Source organism: Sminthopsis crassicaudata, chromosome 2, assembly GCF_048593235.1.
Source record: "Sminthopsis crassicaudata isolate SCR6 chromosome 2, ASM4859323v1, whole genome shotgun sequence".
NCBI lineage: Eukaryota > Metazoa > Chordata > Mammalia > Dasyuromorphia > Dasyuridae > Sminthopsis > Sminthopsis crassicaudata.
Window position 1 is genome coordinate 373009857 of NC_133618.1, and position 22388 is coordinate 373032244.

Genomic DNA, 22388 nt, shown 5'->3' on the forward strand with positions numbered 1-22388 from the left:
AAGTGCTTTTGGAATTCAAGAAGCCATATGAGCCAGAGAAAACAGTCGTTCTGTGACCCTAGGAACAGGATAGGTCAATACAGAAAGACTTCAGCTTTCCCACAAGTGATAAGGGGCACACATAAAATGGTATATTTTGCCTTTTCTTGATTTCTCTCTGGGCTGAGATATACTATGCTTCAGATCCTGAAAGCACACAATACTAATCCTAGCAAAATTAACTGAGCCCAACTCTGGCTCCAAGGAATTGCTGAAACAATGAGCCCATAGAAGATAGTACAAGCTAATGATACATATTCAACAACAAATATATGTAACCTGCCTGCCACTTTTAAGGTTCTATGTAAATAAAATAAAAAACTCACTCCTTGATCATCCTAGTATTCTCCATCCTACATCTTGCCTGGTAGGGCCTCCATTTACTTATTTATAAAATGAGAAAAATTAGGATTAGCCTAAAGGTGGAGAGTGGAGTATTTGTGTCAAAGAGGAACATCATCTGTATGTACTTGATCCCCTCAACATTTTGGGATGAAATAATGGAGTGAGTGTAAGTTCATGCTCTACCACCTCATACCAGAACTACCATCTGCTAAATGTTCCTAATCCTCAGTTCAGGATCAGAGTTCCTAATCCTCAGGGCTCCAAAGATAAGAGAAGGTATGTATTAGTGGGAGAGTCAGAGACGGGAAAGTGAACTATTACTCCCCAACTGGAGTACCTTTTGGCTATGTTTCATTGCTTCTACTTTGGAAAGAGGTTATGTGTTTGTTGAGGAACTGGGGTCTTGCACAGTATATAAATTCAGCATCAGCTCCAAGGGCTTAATCACTATCATTGTGGATACCTGGCTAGAACTGTCCTTACTGTCTGTACCCTTAGGTCCCCAGGTGCTAGAAGTGACATGCGATGGATGCTTAACTCTTTCCTTTCTCTAATGTCCAAGGGATTTCGTATAAACCACACAATGATGTCTGCAAATTGGAGTAAATAAAGAATTTTACCATCTACTAAGAATTCCTCTTTTAGTCGGATACTATGTTGGACATGCAAATACTTTTTAGCAGACATATTCTTCTGTTTTATACCTTGCTTAATATGAATAATTATATAATCAAATTTCTTCCTACTGTTGCAACTATCAAAAAATCTTGTATGATTCCAATACATGCACTTTGCTAAAGAATATCCTTTATGGCAACAATTTGTTCTACTCAAATACTTCTTTAAAAACAAAAATCATGGTGTTCTTTGCACCTTTTTGTTAACTGTATAACTAAAGGATGTGGTATGTTACAGAAGAGCATTTATAAAATGCTGCCTTTTTTCTTTCCAAGTTTTCATTAAGGATAGCCTTTTAATATATGTTGAATGGACCACTGTTCCACAGATTTTATAGAGTTGAAAAAGTATGCGAGTATTTTTAAAAAGTTTTTTATTTTCAAAACATATGCATAGAAAATTTTTCAACACTAACCCTTACAAAACCTTGTGTTCCAGATTTTTCCCTTCTTCTCCCCACCTCCTCCCCTAGATGGCAAGTAATCCAATATATATATATAGTAATCTTGCTGCACAAGAAAAATCAGATCACAAAGGAAAAACATGAGAAAGAAAATAAAATGTAAGCAAACAACAAAATGAGTGAAAATGCTATGCTATGAATCACATTCAGTTCCCCATGTAAGTAGTTATTGACCCTCCTTGAATCAAAAAAAAGTTCAATTTTTATTTTCAGTTCCAAATCTCTTTCACTATCTTCCCCCACCCATTATAAAGCAAAAAAAAAAAAAAAAAAAAAAAAAAAAAAAATCCCCCTATTAGATATCTCTTGAAGATCTTTCAATCTAAATTCCAAATCAATCTGCTTTCTATATTGTTTCATTATGAATCTTTTGGAAATGTGCTTAATTGCATTGATAAAATTGCTTAAGTTTTTCCAAAATTGTTCATATCTTAACAATATTGTTGTCATTGTATAAACTGTTTTCCTAGTTCTGTTCACTTTGCTTTGCATTAGTTTATGGAAGTCTTTCCAAATATTTTTTGAAACTATCCTTTTAATAATTTCTTATAGCACAATAGCATCCCATTCACATTCATATATCATAATCTGTTCAGCCATTTCCTAACTGATAGGCAATTCCTCAGTTTCCAATCCTTTGTCATAACAAAAAAAGCAGCTAGAAATATTTTTGGACACATGAGTCCTTCTTTCCTTAATTTCTGGGTGGAATTCTAATAGCAGTATCTTTGGGTCAATGGACATATACAGCTTAATTGCTTTTTAGTTGTAGTTCCAAATTCCTTTCAAGAAAGGCTGGACTGGAGACAGCTAGATGGTCAGTGGAGTGTGGAGTCAGAAGGACCCAAGTTCAATTCCAGCCTGAAAAGTTTAACACTTACTAGCTATATGAAATAAACTCAACTGCTTCACCAAAAAAACCAAAAACCAAAAAACAAAACAAAACAAAAAAACCAAAAACTTCTCAGTTGTAGATTTTTATTTTTATTTTTTTTTGCTGAGGCAATTAGGGTTAAGAGACTTGCCCAGGGTCATGCTGCTAGGAAGTGATAAGTATCTGAGATCAAATTTGAACTCTGGTCCTCCTGACTTCAGGGCTAGTGTTTTATTCACTCACCATGTAGCTGCCTCTACATTTTTATATCAGTAATGATGATTGTTATTTCCTCCCCAATGATTCAGTATCTTTAGAATCTATTTCTCAATGCCCTCAAAACAGTATGGATATTTATTATGAGTGCTTGATCTAAATTCACTGCTTTTTCCCATCTTAATTTGTTTTTAACATTAGAGTCCCTGATATTTCTAAATCTAAGATGTAGTGATTACACTATCCAATAAAAAAAATAGCTTGTTATAAAACTGACCAAGAATTTTCAATTTTTGTTTGCATTATCCTCAATTTTTCATTTTAAATGTTCTTGGATGACTTATTTAAACAAGAAGTTTTTCATAAAATCATATTCCCTAGTTCAAAGCTTCTCAGGATTCTACTAGATGGTATTCATAATTTTCTACTTTCTTTACTGTGAGGATTTGCAAATGAATTTAATTTCTAAGCCATCATTACCGGAACCCATCATATCTTTCTCTTTGTCAAGAAATCAAGTGTTTGTTAACTGAATTATTCACCTTTACATAAAGAACTGATACTTAGAATATAGAATAAAGTATATTTTTTCTCATTCTTTCCCTTTTCTTTTTTTTGCCTTTTCATTGTGGCTATGATTTTCCAGAGGTGAGGTGGTGAGAGGGGAAGGGATGGAAGAATTCAGGAAGAGGAAGAAAGATGAGAGAGAAAAAGAATAATGGAACAAGCATATAAGATACCTATTAAATGCCAGGCACCGTAAACTTCAGTAGAAAATGATTACTGTGTCAACATCTTTTTTTTATCCATTTTCCTTTTTTGTATCAATAGTTTAAGTAGATCAGACTTGACATTGTACAAGTTTTAATTGTATAAGTTTTTATTTAGTGATGATTTTCATCTTTGTGTTTACAAGTAAATCATCTTACCATATTGTCAACTAATTCCAGTATAACTCATATCTACAAGAGCTTCCTATCTTTTAAGACAGCCAATTTTTGTGCCATGTCCAGTGTCTTCTGATACTTATCTAGAAAAATACTAACATAAGATAGATATATAGATATGAGGCTTCTGCGTAATATAAGCCTTTATAGTTTCTTTTGTATCTGTAATGTGAGCCATATGTTCAATTTTTTTTTCTAGATTTTCTACCTCACTGTTTAGTTTCATATTGAGTTTACCAAATATTAACTTATATGTTGATAATATCAGACTTCCTTTGATATGTCAGTTTGTTGAATTTTTAAAAAATTTTCTGTTATAAAGGATGCTTCTCTGAGAGGAGAAACTATGAACTAGGTAAATGTATGTTATATAAACACAAAGTACAGCAACAAATTTGTCTAAAATATTTTAATATAATGTCTCATTTTAATTTATAAGATTTGTAAAGAATTTCCTTACCTCTTCATCTTCTGGAAGAGATATTGGAAAACAAGCTATAATTATAGTCAGGTCTTAATTAGCATGAATAATGTACCCTATGAATTTCTCTCACTCAAATTTGCATATTTCTATTGGGCTGGAACCAATCACCATAGTTTACATAATCATAACTTTGAATAACATGAATTGTGACAACTTCATAAGATTCATTATTTGTACTAATTTGAGAACTAGTTGTAATTTAAGAACAAATTGATTATCTTGTTTATGATCATGTCTACTCTAAAGTAAGATAACCAAAATTTCCATCAAATGATGTTCCCCTTGCTCTCAATAGCAACAAAACCAACTTGGTCAACTTCTTTCTTTGCTTCTCAAAAGAAGAAACTATGAACTATAGTTTTATTTAATTGTAACTTCCTTATATTTTATCAAAAACTTCAACACCTTTGTTGCATTTATAGCAAAAATGTCAAGATATGATCTCACTCCTCCACTTACTTGATGACTGATAAAAAAGGATTGTACATTAAAAATAATAGTTATATTTACATACTGCCAAAAAATCACGATTCTTTGTATTTTCTGCCTTCAACCATTCTAACAGTATTATTGTAGAAGAACAAGGAGCCTCAAATGACTGAGGATCATTTTAAATTATGGATTGTCACAGTCAAAGAATTCATCACTTACTAGTCCTCATAACAATAGTGAGCCTCTATGTACACTAGGTGCTTAATAAATATTTATTAAATTACTTCCCCATTTCCAGTTCCCTGGAATAGGAATAAAAAATAATGATGATAGTTAATATTTATATAGCATTTTATGATTGGCAAAACACTCTCTACATAAATCACTCTGAAGGTAGCTACCACTATTATCCTCATTTTATAAATGAGGAAATTGAGGCTAGAGAAAGGTTAAGTGATTTTCTCAGGGCCATCCAGCTCATGTCTGAGGTGGGATTTTAACCTGATTCTTTGAGGAAGGGGAAAAAGAGGAGAGTTTGTATAGAATGAGGAAGAATACCTTTTACATTTGTCTAACGGATAATTATGGGAGACTGAAGATGGTGGACAGAAAACACTAAAGGAAGCCACTGAGCCCCCATCCTCATGATAAAAAGAGAATCACCACCAAAAAACTCAAAATATTGAACACATACACAAAAATAAAAGATCAAATCAAAGTGCCATTATAGTTTAAAAAATCCTGGAACAACTAAATGAACTCAACAAGCAACAGAGTAGAATAGAGAAAGAAACCATATAAAAAAATCTTGACTGACATCCTCAAATGGATAAATGACACCACAAGAAATCAATTAAGAAATTGGCAAAGTAACTGTGCATACCCTTTGATCCAGCAGTGTTACTATTGGGCTTATATCCCAAAGAGATCTTAAAAGAGGGAAAGGGACCCACATGAGCAAAAATGTTTATGGCAGCTTTTTTTATAGTGGCAAGAAACTGGAAACTGAGTGGTGCCCATCAATTGGAGAATGGCTGAATAAATTGTGGTATATGAATGTTATGGAATATTATTGTTCTGTAAGAAATGACCAGCAGGATGATTTCAGAAAGGCCTGGAGAGACTTACATGAACTGATGCTGAGTGAAATGAGCAGAACCAGGAGATTGTTATATACTTCAACAACAATACTATATGATGATCAATTCTGATGGATGAGGCCCTCTTCAACAATGAGATGAACCAAATCAATTCTAATAGAGCAGTAATGAACTGAACACCAATTACGTCCAGGAAAAAATTCTGGGAGATGACTATGAACCACTACATGGAATTCCCAGTCCCTCTGTTTTTGTCCGCCTGCATTTTTTATTTCCTTCACAGGCTAATTGTATACTATTTCAAAGTGCAATTCTTTTTGTACAGCAAAACAACTGTTTGGACATATATACATATATTGTATTTAATTTATACTTTAACAGATTTAAGATGTATTGGTCAACCTGCCATCTGGGGTGGGGGGGAGGAAGGGAAAAATTAGAACAAAAGGTTTGGCAATTGTCAATGTTGTAAAATTACCCACGCATATATCTGGTAAATCAAAAACTATTCAATAAATAAATAAAAAGAAAGAAAGAAAAAAGAAAAAAAGGGAAAAAAAAAGAAATTGGCAAAGTTCTGAAAATTTGTAGGATTTAAATCAATAAAAGTAAAAACAAAACACAAACATGTAGTGACCCTGGATATCATAGAATCAGCTGGAGTCAGGATAAGCAAAAGTCTTTATTCTTGGTCTTTTGGGGTCGCCTTCAGGGGATTAGATTAGATCTAGCAATCTCCACACCTCCTTCTTCTCTCACCACAGCGAAAAGAATGATCCCCCCAGTCCTACCCTTTCATCTCTCTCTTTCCTTCTTTGTCCACACCCACAGATCCAGCAAAAAATAGTTGGGGAGGATCATTCTCTTAATAGAGAATTGTCCAATTGGTAATTAGCCTCAAGTGCTAGATTAAGTGCATCTGCTCAGTTCTAGCCCTTTACACAAACACGAACAAGTTTTTAAGGTGGGAAGAAAAAAATTGTCAAAAAGACCCAAAACAAACCTAAACCGATGAACTACAATAGAATACCAATCAATTAGAAATATGGTCTTTAACATTTATTTGAATTAACTATACTATTCCAAAACAAGCAAAACCAACAGACAGACATCCTAAAATATGTTTCAGATGGCCGAATTACTGATATCCTAGAAAACTAAGAACAAAAGATCTGCGTAATATACTTCATGAAATTGTCAAAATTTTCCTAAATCAACAAAAATAGTTACTCTCCTGCCTTGTTTAGCTGTTTCAGTTGTGTCTAAGTGTCACCCATTTGGTTAAGGATAATGAAATGCTTTTTTGCATTTCCTTCTCTAGCTCATTTTACAAATAAGAAAACTGAGGCAAATAGGGTCGCCAGCTAGTATGTATTTGAGGCCATATTTGTAACTTAAATTTTCTTGATTCCAGGCTCACTACTCCATACACTTACCATCTAACCACCACCACTCGTCCTATCCCCAACTCCACACAAACCAAAGATTACACATGCCTGGATATATCCTCATTAAATTCCAATAGGAAAACATAAAGAAAAATTTCTGTAGTGCCAGAAATGAATCAATTTCTTACCAGGTAATAATTTAAAAATAATAATTAGAATCACTGTAGACTTTTCAAGGAAAATAAATACAAAAATTGGAACATAATGTTTACACAATTAAGAAACATGGGTCACCAATTCCAGTTGATCAATGATGGACAGAATCAGCTACACCTGGAAAAGGAACACTGGGAAATGAGTGTAAACTGGTAGTATTTTTTGTTTTTCTCCCCAGGTTATTTTTACCTTCCGAATCCAATTCTTCCTTTGCAACAGCAACAACAACAACAAAATTCGGTTCTGCACATAATATATTGTACCCAGGATATGCTATAACATATTTAATATGTATGGAGATGCCTGCCATCTAGGGGAGGGGGTGGAGGGAAGGAGAGGAAAAATTCAGAACAGAAGGGAGCACGAGGGATAATGTTGTAAAAAATTACCTATGCATATGTACTGTCAAAAAAATGTTATAATTATAAAATTAAAAAAAAAAAAAAAAGAAACATGGGTCACAAACCATTCATTCATAAAAACTCAGTATGAAGGGTCCAGTAAAAATTGTACAGTAAGCAGAAAGAAGGACAATCCAATTTCCTCCATTATTATTATAACAAAGTTCTAAGAAGAGTACATTTGCTTTGTTTTTTGACGCATTTAACTTCCACTTTTCTGCTGTTCTCTCACCCAGATCCTCCCCTTTCTCCCCCCCCCCCATCAACTAATTATCTTTTCTTTCTTTCCTTTTAAACTCTTCTTTATAGCTTCCCGATTCAAACTTAGGAGTTTGAATTACTCATGACGGCTCCTACTCTAATAGCTTTTTATTTTTCAAAATACATGCAAAGATAGTTTTCAACATGTACCCCTGCATTCCAAACTTCTCTCCCAGAGACAGCAAGCAATCTAATATAGTCAAACTTGCAAGAGGGAGGGTGGTCAAGGACAAGGACTGAGAAAAGGCAACATCAGATTCAGTAATTAAGAAATCATTAATGACTTTAAAGAGAGTAATGTTTATTGGATGATGAATTCAGAAGCCTGGCTTGCAAAGACTTCAGACACTGGGAAGGAAACAAAGAGAGGTACCTATTGTAGATGATTTCCTCAAAGAGTTTAACTACAAAAGAGAAAAGAGATAAGGGACAAAGGATAGTAAAGATGGATTCAACCATTAAGAGAGATACAGACAGGTATGAAATTAATCTGGTCAAAAAAATCAGGTTAGACCAACAAAGCATAATATATAACTGCCCGATAGCAAAATAAATTCCAAATGGATATGTGGCTTAGATTAAAAAGTCACAACATAAATTAGACTTAGATGGGGAAGAATTCATGACCAAAGGATAGAGAGGATCCCAGAAGATAATTTGAAAAACTTTAGATTATATAAAATTGAAAACTTTTTGTGTTAACGACATAAAGGGAAATAATTCCTGAAGGAAGGAAAATATGTGTGGCAAGTTTCTCTGTTAAAAGATATCTAAAGTAAAGAAACTGATTCAAATATATGAGAAGAGTCATTCACCAACATTTTTTCCAGAACTTCCTGTTCTTATCCTCCAAAACTAATATACTGTTGGTAGAAAATGAACTGGTCCAGTCATTCTGGAAAGCAATATCAAACTTTAATTGTGCATATCCTTCAACCCTGTAATAGCACTACTAAGCCTATACTATATTTATAAAAATGATGACAGAAACTCTTTTTGTCCTAGCAAAGTTACAAACTTGAAACAAAGCAGACACCCATCAACTGGATTATGAATGAACAAATCAAAATACATAAAAATAATAAAATAATTTAAGAGAAACCTGGGAAAATTTATATAAATGATACAGTGACTAAAACAGAAGAATTATATGATGATAATGATAGGGGTTGAAGTCCCTTTAAGATTCCTTTCTAATTGCCCATGGCTGACCTTGATTCACAAATCCTGGTCAAAGGCACCCTATGAATATCTGGGCCCAGCCCCTACCCTCAGCTCAGCTTCCCCCAGCCCTCACCTGATCTGAGCTAACTGAAAAGCCTGCCGAGAACTTAGGGGTACCACCCATCATCTTTTGGGTATAAAAGAGGTGAGCGGGAGCGCCCTCATTGCAGGAGCCCTCCCGCCAACACATGGTATCCTTCTAGCCATGTAAGGGTCCCTGCCCGCCAGCGGCCACCTTTGGCCCTGGCGTCTAACTGAGCTTTACTTCCAAATTTCTACAATAAACCTTTTATTTATCAATCTAGGTTTTCGGGCCTGTAAATTCATTTACAGGGGACACTGCGCCTCATGGGATTATCTATGTGCCGAGAAATGGGGTTCCCCTTTTCTTTCCCTCATTAGTTGGTGCCCCTCACGGGGACCCCGAAAACTAACCTTAACCTTTTCAAGTCTCTCAGAACCAATTTTTGTCCTTAGCAGTTTCGAGCAGCTTCTGTGAAGAATATCTGTGTTCCTACTCTCGTCTCACTCTATCTCTAAAACATAGGGCACCCAGACCAGGTTTAGGGTGCGAGCAAAGTCTCCCGTGGAGACTACTTCTCTTTTTGTCTCACTCTGTCTCTAGAGGCCACTTCTAGAGGCAAGACATTTCTAATCCCTTTATCTCGCCAGAAAAGCCTGCCCTCAGGCCGGAGACACTTGGGAGAGTGTCTCTTCTTCACCCCTCCCCCTACTACGTGGCCAACTCTCTCAAGTCCCAGGCTGGCAGTCTCCTTGATCTCTTCTGGGAGAGATATCTGTGTTTGAGCCCTCTCGCACTCCACTGTAGTGGCCAGGCTGTAGCCACGAGGAGACAGTCAATGGATCAGGGAGAACTTGGAGATGTCTCTATCTAACTGCGTGAGCCTTCACCTTCGCCACCTGAGAAGCACTGGGTAAGATAACATCTCTCCCTTCCCCCATCCTCTCTCTTTTCCAACCTCTCCCATGTGGCTTAACCTGCCATTTAAGTGCTCCCATCCTTTACCCTTCTTGGGGTACAGTGGGGAGATTTGGGGACTCTTCAAGATCTCTAGAAAAGTCTCCTATTCACTTTTAAAAGGAGCTCTGCCGCAACTCTGAACGCCCCTCTCATAGCTTCTACCTGGCTCTTAAAAGGAGCCAAGACTTCCAGCTCTCTTAGAGAACTAGCTTGTCCCATACCTTTTAAAATGGGACTCGGTTTCCTGACCATGCTCTCTAGGCTGGATAAAGGATTTTAAAACTGCCCATTTTCTTTCTAAGCCTCAGGGCATACTACCTGTTTTCTAAAGCCTAGACAGAATTTAAACTAGTTGTTCAAGCCTTTCTCTGTCTCAGGAACCTTGCAGGTGGGAACTTCTGACTTTTCTCTTGGTCCAGGACTTTTAGCTCCTAGCGCATTCTCTAGTTCTCTCGATTGGATGCCCCCTTCCAACAGTTAAAAGATGCCCCTTCCAAGTTCTGGTCCTGGCCAGGCTAGAGCTTCAGAAAGGACATCTTTGTAATTTGGACTGGGGAACAAAATTTTGAATCAAGGTTAGCCATGGGCAATTATAAAGGAATCTTAAAGGGACTTCAACCCCCATAAATAATAGCAAGGAAAAATAATTTGGAAGACGACTTAAGACTTGTGATCAATGCAATTATCAACCATGTTTCTAGAGGACCGAGAATGAAGAATATTATCTGCTTCTTGACAGAGAGATAAATGAAATAAATTTAGGATATAGCCAATGTATGGACTTATTTGTGTAATTTTTGTATAATTGTAAAATTTGTGTGATTTTTTTTTTTTTTTTAATTCAGTGAGACCACCACCTTGGGGAAGAGAAGCAGAGCTAGTGATATTGTTTGCTTCCCTGCTCCCTTCCCTTACCCCCCCCTCCACTTCCCACTCCAAAAAAGGGAAGAAAAGGTTATTGGATGCATTAAAGAGAAATGTAGCAGAGAGCAGAAGTTCAAAGGGAAATACTGGGGAATTTATTACATAACTTTAAAAAAAGCAATTTGTATATAACAGTCATAAATTTATATATAATTAGCATTTTTCTGTTCTGAAGATGTGAAAACAATATTTTTCTTTTGATGTTTAAGTGCAGAATTAAATTTTTTTTTTTTTTTAAGAAAAAAAAAAAAGATTTCCTGTGTCAAATTTGGTATTATCTCTACTGAATGAAGGGGAAAAGGTTTTGATCTCTTTTAGCTCTCTGAGCTACCTTTGTATGACTGGGAAGCATAGTAATAGATGTCCACTGCAAGTCATTGAGGAAACACAGGGATTTTTCAGTATTTAAATCTTAGCTGCTTGGTCTCCTCTGGTTCTGTAGCCATTTTGATGAGGTTCATTCCTCCGAGCCCAGCTACACACCTCATCAATATCATAAGACATGCACATTGAATTGTTGTCAGATCTGTTCTCTTATGCCCTCCGGTGGCAAAATGAGTTTGGAAATGTTTTTATTTTAGAAGTTAAATTCACTTCTATCTGGTTGGATCTACAGTTGTGCCAAAATATGTTCGCTACATTGCCTTTCTCTTCCATTTATGTGAAAAAATTTCCTTTAAAGAATCTACTTTGGAAACTCTTAATATTACATATAACTTTTCTAAAATCAACTATCTCAAATCTAGTCATAGGAAAAAAATTGTTAACAAAAGCAAAACCAAATAATTTATATATTCAGTCATGTGAGAAATTTACATTTTATAGACAACAAAATGTATGGGAAGTTGGGGAGAATTCTCAAATGAGAATTACGTTACTGAAATGTTCTTTTCTCTAAAAATATAATCCCAATTCAAACTTAGGAGTTTGAATTACTCGTGACTCCTACTCTAATAGCTTTTTATTTTTTTATTTTTTATTATTTATTTTCTCTGGGTGCAAGTTTCTTGGAGGGTTTCTGGAGACAACCTTAGTTTCAGTTCATTTCAATAATCCCAAATGCAGCCAGGAGTTAAAGTCCAGATCCTTTATTATGTCTTTCAAAGTCCTGAATCTTTTCCTGGGTCCAGTTAGCTTTAATAGAGGCCTATCTCTCTCCTTGGTTCCAAGAACTCCCCCCGAATCTCTCCAGCCAGCTTCAGCCTCTCATCCTTCCAATGTCTCCAGCCAGCAAAGGTGGAAATTAGAATGCATCTTGACTCTGAATCTCCCCAAATCCTCCCGAAGTCCTCCTTGCCCTGAGAGCTTCTTGCTTATATACTGCCCACTGAGTATACCAATCATTTCATCACTAGGAAACTATTATTTGTTGTAGGATTAAATCAATGCTAAATTAGATCTAACCATTGTCTCCTCAATTCCACTCAGTACCTTGTTTCAAGTTCTGGCCCATAATATCTCCTTGTAGAATCATATAAACCATGCTAAATTAGATAATTATTGTTTCTATCCATTCCAGTGACTTAGCACCTTGTAAGAATCCCAACAAATTACCATTTATCATCTGTGCTTTGGCATTTGTAACATGCACTCCTGGCAGTTACAATTACTAGTCTGTCCTAGGCCCAACAGAGTACCTTTGACCACTGACCTTTGCAGTGTCATCTCTACCCGGCTCGCCTCCTCTGAGGCCTTCAAAAGTTTCTGGCCACGATCTCTTGAATCTATAGCTTAATAACCAGTAGCACGCTTAAGAATCTTAAAACCCTTTATTATACCTACTCACATACTGCCCTAACTGATGCCCTGACTTGTTGGTTCCCTAGTGAACACCTGGTCAGAAGGTCTGGTGATACAAAGACAAGAATGAAAATTCCCATATTTAAGCAGTTTACATTCTATGGTAGAAAACATGTATACACATACCAGACAAAGACAACTGGGGTGGGGGGGGGGGAGATGGAGGTAAGAAGGCGGCACTAGTACTAGAGAAGATGATCAGGAAAGGACTCACTTATGAGGTGGGCACTTAGCTGAGCTTTGAAGGAAATGGAATTCTAAGAGGCAGAAATGAGAAGGAAGTGCATTGCAGCTTAGGTGACAGTCTATCCAAATACACAGAGATAGGAAATGGAATGCATATTCAATTTAACAGTAAGAAGGCAATTTGTCAGACTGTAAAGAATAAGACAGATTGGAATCAAGTTGTGGAAGGGATTCATCTCCTCAAAGAGTTGACTTCTTTAAGTCTACATTCTTTAAGTCAAGTCTATATAAGTAACTATATATACACCCTCATTTAAACACCCAAAAGTATAAAAGAACAGGCCTGACAATTTAAAGGAGGCTTATAGTTCCCAAAATGATACATGTAAAAGGACTTTTTTCCCCTGATTTTTTTTCTCAGAAATAAGTTCAGTGTCTCCTTAAAGTGATTGACTCTGGCTTCTTCCTCAAAAAAGTGCTTTAAAATTACTTTGGTAGCCAAGTCAAAGTAGACTGGAACATTTGGGAACTCTCGAGAAAGGGGCTGGATGATTATAATAATAATTTGGATTTTTTGGGGGGAGGAATAATGACCTGAGTTAGGCTGATAGTTGTACTAGTAGAGAAAAAGGGAACTAATATGAGAGGTCACACAGAGGGACAATTGATAAGATTTGATAATTGGTTATATAGAATGAAGGAGAATAGTGACAGAAATATAGAAAGACAGGAAAAGGAATGGATGTTTTAGAGGGGAGGGGAGAAATACAATGCACTCCACTTCAGACATTTTAAGTTTGAGATAAATAATCAGTTCAAAATGTCTAATAGAAAAATGACTATTGGAGAAATCTATTGAAGATGAGAAGGGTGGAGATCAAGGATATAAGCAGAGAACTGGCCTTGGCAAGGACAAAGACTATTTCTTTCATTGAAGCACTTACTAAAGGAAGAAAAAAAATGAGTACTAATGTTAAGAGGGCTAGCGACGTAGCATAAGAAAGATTAGGGAGCCCTTGCCAGATAGGAATAGAATAGGAAGCTTGAGAAGATAAGGTTTAAAACAGCAGCTTTGGAAAGTGTGATAGAAAATAAATTAAGGAAAAGGATTGCCTTGCTGCTATGAGGGCCCAGTTGAGATTAGATAACAAATCTGAAGAGAACACAATAAACAAAATGTGATTTCTCCTAGCACCATTCAGTAGCAGCTTAGGTAGTATTACTGTATTTAAGTTAATACACTCATGTTTTGTGATATGTTTCATAATCAATAAATAATGAATGTTGTAATAAAGGAACAATCACTTACAATCTTCAGGAGTTTGGAGGGTTGTTTCAGCCTAAACACTTTAAAAAATGTTCTTATCCTCTTGTTCATATACCTATATTTGTTAAAGTGAAAATAAAATTTATAGTAATAATACATCTCTTCAGCTTAATCACCATGATTTCAACTCTGTTTGATTCCTGATTTATTATTTTTTTCTTATTTTTAATCCAAGTTAAACTGACTTAATGTTTTAAAAATCTACCAAGTAATTAAAAACTTAAATTAAAAACACATTTTACCTACAAGGCACCCAAAGGAAAAGAAAGTGAGCTAGTTACTATCCTCATGGAAATTTTAATTTTGTTTTGTCCAGCTTCTGAGAACTTATAGGAGACAAGTCATATGAATATAAGGAACCTACATAATATTTTTAAATTGCCAAATAAGTGATACTGGACAATAAATGCTATAGGTTTCAGAGCAGGAAGGCATGGGACTAGAATCTAGGTCAAGTATTTATGCCAGACCTGAAAGGAGTAGTGGGATGCTGCCAAAGAACAGAGAGAAAGGTACTGAAGAGAAGATTAACTTATAAAAAATAAAATAAAGGTAGGAAAGTGTAGGGTTAAAAATAAAATAAAGGTAGGAAAGTGTAAGATTAGGGATAGATATAACAATGAGTAGGACAAGTATGGAATACTTGTAGGACAGTGAACTGCTGAAAGTTTTAGAGAAAGATGGTAAAGAATGCTAAAAAAACTTCATTCTTCAAGCTTGTGGCAAAAGACTGAGTAAAGCAAAGTTTGATGGGAGAGATAGGAAAAAGAGGATATTTCTCTACAAAAATACACAGTCTTGATACTCTACCAGAATATAATAAAATTATCATTTCAAGAGTTGGTTACCAGATTCAAAAAGAAAAAACCAATAACTACCCCTTCCCAATTAAAACAGTTGTCTTTGCTTCCTATCCTAGGGGTAAGGATGGCAAAAGTTGGAACAGAACAAATTTGAAGCCTAAAACTGAAAACTTTTTAACTGTCAGAACCATGTTATTTGCCAATTGCATGAGTTTAAAGCCAGAATAGGTTAGGAGCTATTGATATAAGTAGGGAGACAAGCCATAAGAATCCTGAATTTTGTAAAGCTAAAGAATTTGAAGTTTACTTTGTTGGTCAGAGGAATCAAACAGCCTACAAGCCAAGTTGCTGCTAAACCAAATTAAAATGCAACCAGGAAATATTTAACACAATAACAAAAGACAATAAAAATATGTCAAAATATGATCTGTAGGGATGTTTGACACCCAAGAAGTAATGAAGTCATTGAAGATTTTTCAGCAGGGAATTGGCATGATGAAAATAACTCTTCAGGCTAGTTAGAAGAAAAAAGGTCTAAAACAGGGACAGACAATTTAAAAAATTTAGGCATGAAGTGACAGGGTTGATATCACCAAGAAAAAAAAAAAAAGATGACACAATGGAGAGAATCCTAAAAAGAAAGAATGGACAGAATTTGAAGGCTGACGAAATAAGGAACTAAGGGGAGCTATTAAAAAAGTACGAGGTGACAATACAGGATAATAGGGTGAGACCTAAGAATCATTATAGGACTTCTCTTCAGCAAGATATTGTTAAGTTCCTACAGAGACTTTCTAAACATAACCAAAGCCGTAAATATGCCTAATATAATCATGAAGGAAAAAAAATAAAACTACTTTAACGTGTTTAAAAGTAGATACTTTGCAGATGCACTAAATTTATTTTTAAAGCAACAACCAATTCCTAAGTGGCACTAAAAGAACATTATGACATATAGTTTAATTCAACACAACTAAATCTAGAAAAACAAATCAATTTACAAAGATTACAAATTGGCAAAATTTTTTTTTTTACTTGTGCCTGTAAAGAGTTAGATATAACATACTATGAAAATGTAAACAATTTTCTAAGAACTGTTTTCACTTGCCAATTTTCAAGCCACATTCCAACATGAATTAATTTGTTCATGATAGTTTCTTATTAATAGCTACAAACAAACTATAGGGATAGAGTAGGGAAGAGAAAGGGAAAAGGAGATACACATAAAGCTTTAAGATTCAATAAAAGTAACTAAAGCAATTACAATCATATGCTACATTCAAAAGTGAAACCATCTAAACCATAGAACAGGTTCTTAACATTGGATCTATAAACTTGGTTTTAAAAAAATGTTGATAATTATATTGTAACATAATTGGTTATAATTCTATATATTCTATTTTATGTATTAGAAACATTATTCTAAGAAGGGGTCCATAGGTTTTACTAGATTGCCAAAAGGAATCCAAGGAAAGTTAAAAACCCTTATTGTAGAGAACTTCCATAGGTTATCTAAATTCTTTTAGGTGGTATTCCTCTTAAACCATCCAAAAGTAAATGGATGTCACTTATGAGCAAAGGAAATTTTAAAGTGAAAAGAATTTTAGAAATCATTTAAAATAATGATTTAAAATCATAAATAAAATAAATAATACATAAAATCATAAAATAATAATAGAAGAAACCTATGATCTCAAGTGACTTGTTCAAAATATAAGAGCAAGTTGGTGGCAGCTAGGGAATGAGAAGTTGGGTCATCTAATTATCACTCCAAGGTTCCTTCCACTATATAAATCTGTTTTTCTTGGTACCAATTAATTCAGAAGATTTTCCTTATCCAGTATCCATTAAGCAAACTTTATGATATTCAATTTAAAGTCTTCTTCTTGCACTATAAGCCAATTTCCCTCTTGAATTCTCTTCAGTGAGATAGAGAAGAGTTATTATAAGAATCATTCAGATATCTGAAACAAAATGAACTATCAGTATAAAAAGTCAAATTCTTGAACAATTTTCTTGCTGGTGCTTTTTTTCAATGCAATTGGCTATTTGGGTTAGAATGACTTCTTTTCATATGGATCTCCAACAGAGATACACTGTCCTAATGTAGGACAAGCTCCTGGGATATTTAATTCATTTTTAACAAACATTTTATCATTAAAGGCCTATTACTGCATGCAGGACAATGTAATAAAAAACAATAATTGTAAAGGTGGATATCAAAGAAAGCTTTAAAATGAGGCAGGGAAGTTTAAACTTATTTAAGATTTTCATCTGAAATATTCAAACATAACTAATAACAAGAAAGAAAAGAAATTTTAAAAAATGCAATAATGGCTCAGCTGACCACACAATAAGTCAATCATTTAATAATGCTTAGCACAGTGCTTCACTCATAGTAAGTGGTTAATAAATGCTTTTTCATTAATTTTCTACAATTATAAGTAGGTAGAACTGAAAGTAAAGTAGCAAGAATAAAAGCTATATGGGGAGGGTTCAGGCAGAAATAAAAGTTGCTCAGTTATAATTACTTCAAGTTACTAAAAATATTCTATCCTTTATCCTTTCAAAGAAATATCCAAAGTAACTTAATTCTTTAGTTGTGACTTTCAAAGCAATATTGGTGATATAAATAACAAAGAACAACTGAAAAATGAGTTTTACTTCTTAGGATTTTAAAAGCAAATCACCTAACATAATTTCCATAATATTTATATTTATATAAAACTGATATAGTTAGTGTTTTTCAGAGCCTACCTCCTATTGAGCTACTAATAGCTTTTCAGGTTCAATTCCAAATTTGAATTTAGCAGTCTCCAACTCTGATTTTTCCCTGCAATGCAATCTAGGTAAATGAAATAAACACTGAAATCCTTAATACCTTATTAGTAAGAGGGACTGTTATAGGATTTACAGCAAGAAAGAACGTCAGAAATAATCTAGTCTACTACACCCTCCCTCGTTTTATAGAGCAAGATACTGAGAGGCCCATGGAGTTTGAATGATTTATCCAAGATCATACAGATAGTTAGCAGAGTTGAAATTTGAATCCAAGTACTCAGACTCTAAATACAGTGGTTCTAAGATCATCCCTCTTTGCCAGCATAAGATATGGCTGGATATTAAGGACAGTTTGAAAGCTGACTAGGAAACTTTGGCAGTTACTGAATAGGTCAGGGCTTGTAAAAGGAACATTTATATCCTGGGACACTTTCAGTGTAGGAACTCCTGGTGTGGAGATACTCTCCTCTGAGGCAGGTCAGAAGTTTACTGGTCACCTAAAATGTTAAAGAACTATGTGCCCCACATTTCCTTGGAGAACAGGAAGAGGTTTATGGGACTCTTCGTTTAATGTCAGGCTTTGTCCAACATGTTGGCAAGTTTGAAAAACTGATTTTTATTTCTCTTTCTTATTCTTTGTTACAAAGGACTGAGAAGGGTGACAGGAGGATTACCTTGAAAAATGCAAGTGTAGGGGGCAGCTAGGTGGCGCAGTGGATAGAGCACCAGCCCTGAATTCAGGAGGACCCGAGTTCAAATCTGGTCTCAGACACTTAACACTTCCTAGCTGTGTGACCCTGGGCAAGTCACTTAACCCCAGGCTCAAAAAAAAAAAAAAAAAAGAAAAAGAAAAAAGAAAAATGTAGGTATTATATAAACAAAATATAACAATAAAAATTTATTTTTAAAAATTGCTTGGAGCACAGAGAAGTGAAGTCATTTGAATCAGCTGTTAATATATACCAGAAGCAGGTAATGACCTCAGGTCCTCTTGATTTCAAGATCACCCTCTATCTACTGTGCCAATTTAAATCAACTAATTTTCAGAATATACTATTAAAACAAGCATTTACAATATGTATAGTCAACTCTTGATTAAGTACAATAATGAAAAGGTAGGGAAAAATATTGGTATAAATAATTCAAAGGTATGTTTTTTTAAAATTTCAATATGTTTCTATGATTTTGGGAATCAGGAGATTTACCTTCCTATCAAGTTTTAACATTAAAAATCATCAAACTCCCTAAATGCAAGAGAAGAAAGATCTAAAACATGATGAGTGATAAGGAAAAGAAAATGGTAATTTAAAAGTACCAATAAATACATATAAATAACATTATATATATATATATAAAAATATATACATACATATATGATAAAAGTTTTATATATGAAAAATTACATGGCTTTCAAAAAAACCAAGCATAAATTCTAAACAGAATTTTACGAATTCTAGTTTAATTTAAATGAAAATGTCAAAATGATTAGACAAAGTATATTAGAACCATCAGACTGTTTTTTTATGTAAGGAACTTAATTCAATGTGCCTGTTAGCTGCTCTCTTAGACAGTATGATTTAGATTTCTGAGTTCAGCCATTTGGTCATCTTCATTCAGTCCAGAGACCCAATGAGCAAAACAAAGTAGTGATTGTGGAAATCGGTAAGCTAAAATGACTCAAAGCAACTGTCCTGACAGTAGGTCAATGACATCATCAGTAAATAAGGAACAACACTTAAAAAATAGGCTGTTGTCAAATCAAGTACAATTTAGAATTTGCTCTGTCACGAATCAGCAAAGTAATATGCACAATAGGACAAAAAAGTGTGAACACTAAAATAGAATACTGATAGAACATAACAAAAGGCTAAAATGATTCTGGAAAAACAGCAAAAGATTTTTAAAGGAAATAGATAGGTTGAGAGATAGAAAAGGATAAGAGATCAATTAATATGTAAGGAAAGAAGGGCCTACCTAGCACAGGTACACTCTGGAGGAGCTCAAGAAGGGAGGGGGATTTGAGTAAGCAACAGAAGAGAGTCTAGAGATTGAGGGGTGAATGGGGGGAGGACTAAGAGTGCAAAGAATTAACAGCTGATATAGGCTCCTGGCAGATTAAAAAGAAACTAGTCCAGCAGCTGAAAAGGAGAACCAACAGCTAAAAGGGATAAGTAGAACATATGTCAGAGAAGCAGTCTGACTGACAGAAACAATCTCGGGTTTGTTGGAAGACTTCAGAAGAAGTCTTTGAATTACCAACTCCATTGTTCAACTTTTCATTTAAACATCCAGATACCTCAGTTTTCCAAATCTGAATCATGAAATTTCCATTTTCCCAAATATCTCCTAAATAAATACAAAGAAAGAATGGCAGAAGTCCAAAATCCTATGCAGGAGAAAGTGCCAAGTATTTTGGGTTCTGCCCTTCTTAGTTTTGCTAACTGCTAGAACCAAAATTGTTTGACTAAAGTCAAAAACACAAAAAACAATTACCTCCTGTTCTACAGCATCTTGTCCTTCTTTTGTACTTTTTCCACTTTTCCCCGATTTTGCTGGTTCCTGAGAAAATATCAAGCGGATCAAGTTTTATATTTCTGAATTTGTATAATCCTTAAAAGTTTTGAAACTCTTAAGAACCTATGCAATTATCTTATTTTAACATTATCAAAAAGTTCTAACATATACTGTTTAGAAGATGTAACAGCCTGCAAGACATTTATTTACTCTTAAAACTTTTTGTTACCAAGACTACCAAAAAAAGGAACTTAAGTTACATGCAATTATTTATGGTGTAGTATGAGTTTTTTCAAAGGACCCTTCCTTTTTCCTTTCCCTAAACTGCTATGATGATGGTTTCTAAGGTGATACTAAAATGCTATACAGCGCCACCTGAAACCAAAACAAAAAAAGCTAACGCAGCAGAAATACATATCATCACACAATACACATCATCACAATGCAGGATAATAATACTATTTTACAGCACTAGAAAGTCTCTCTCTCTCGGAAACGACACAAAATTCCTCCCCATCACGAGGAATCCTCTAGACAATTACGGTGAGCAAAGGAAGTTTGGTGCCCAGGGTTGAACCCTCTCTCCACCTGGAGTTCGCAAGCCCCAGACGGCTGCAGTTGTTGCTTCACCCTCTCCTCCTGGGTTAGGAGGCATGTTCCAAAGCATCTCTGCACCCGGTATCATCCCTCCACCCCCACTCCCGCTGTTGCTGCTGCTCCGGAGAGGTTCTGGGGCGGGGGAGGCACCGACTGTGGACGCCAGATGCCGTTTCCCGGGGCAGCCTCACTCCTCCCCCCCTCCCGCTCGCCCGTCTTTACTTCCAGGACAATCTCAGGCTGCTGTCACTGATCTCCAAGGGCCTGGAGAGGGGCAGAGGGGGCGAGACGTGGGCGCCACCAGCCCCCAGGTCCTGGGAGGATGGGAAAGGATGCCCCCCACTTGCTTAAGGTTTACCAAACTCCTAGGGCGGGGGGAAGCGGAGGGTGGACCTAGGGTTAGGCCGCCAGGAGATTGGGCTCCTGCTGTCCTGTCCAAGGCCTGGGCACCCCGGGTGCTTTCGCACCGGCCCCACTTCCAGGTGACTAACTGGAGCATCAGTTGTCATTGCCCAGAACTGGGGTCCCGGCAAGCTGGGGAAGCGCAGACGGGGTCCCCAGTCAGGAGCAGAAGTTGTCGGAGAGTTCTCGTCTCAGGGGGGCGGCGCCCGAGCCCCCACACTAGGCCCTGTCCCTATAGGGGCAGTTTCGTCTTCTCCCCTCCCGCCTCCAGGCCCGGCCCCCAATCCCCGTCCCCTCAGCTGGCTCGGTGGGCCCGCTGGGGCCCCGGACTCACTTTCTCCTTCTTGTTTTTATTCGGCATGGCTGGTGCGGGCCGCCCGCCCCTACCGCCTCCTCCTGCGCCGCCGCCGCCGCCGCCTCTTCCTCCTCCTCCTCCGCCACCGCCGCCTCCAGCAGCAGCACCAGCAAGCGCAGCAGCAGCAGCAGCGCCCCTGACGCTGCCTCCCTCTGCCCTCCTGCCGCCTTCTCAGCCGCCACCCCCGCCGCCGCCTTGCCGGGGACTGAGTCCCTCCCTCGCCCTCGCTTCCCCTTTTCCAGGCTCCCAGAGGCTGCAGCAGCCGCGGCGGCGGCGGCGGCGTCTCTTCGCCCCTCCCCCCCAGCCCTCTCCGCCCCCCTCCCCCTTCCCCTCCCCTTTCGTAACCCCACCCCCATTCCCCGCCCCCTTCTCCGCCCCGTTCCGCTTTGCCCGGGTTCCGGACCCCGCCCCACTCAGGCCTCAGCTCCGTCCCACTGTCGGGTACGACGCTTTGCCATTGGCTGAGCTTTCGTCTCCTCCTCCGGTCACGTGCCCTCTAACGTTGGTCCCTCCTCTGGTCCCCCGGACCTCGGCTTTCCCTCACTCTCGCGCTTTTGGGGGGGGGTCGGTCGCGGGCTTTGGTCTCGAGTTAGCTCTTTCGCCTTCAGTCCGAGGACGTTGGCAGGCGACTGCCCGGGCTTTGCTCCTT

General features: G+C 36.8%; 1 protein-coding gene across 7 annotated transcripts in view; it reads right to left on the bottom strand.

The window, feature by feature from the left end:
* Positions 1–21852, bottom strand: part of PPP2R5C (protein phosphatase 2 regulatory subunit B'gamma) — a 228043-nt gene extending 206191 nt beyond the window's left edge. For 2 of the 7 annotated variants that reach the window (XM_074291250.1, XM_074291249.1), the window contains exons 1-2: positions 21719–21842; positions 20365–20430 (exon numbers count right to left, since the gene is read on the bottom strand). In XM_074291250.1, coding sequence (XP_074147351.1) covers positions 20365–20430; positions 21719–21745 — 93 coding nt within the window. In that variant the 5' untranslated portion in view covers positions 21746–21842. Of the gene's footprint in view, positions 1–14269; positions 14343–20364; positions 20431–20645; positions 20753–20973; positions 21186–21718 lie in introns of those variants that run through there. The other 5 variants (XM_074291251.1, XM_074291253.1, XR_012486607.1 and 2 more) reach the window with 4 other exon arrangements.
* Positions 21853–22388: the final 536 nt, after the last annotated feature.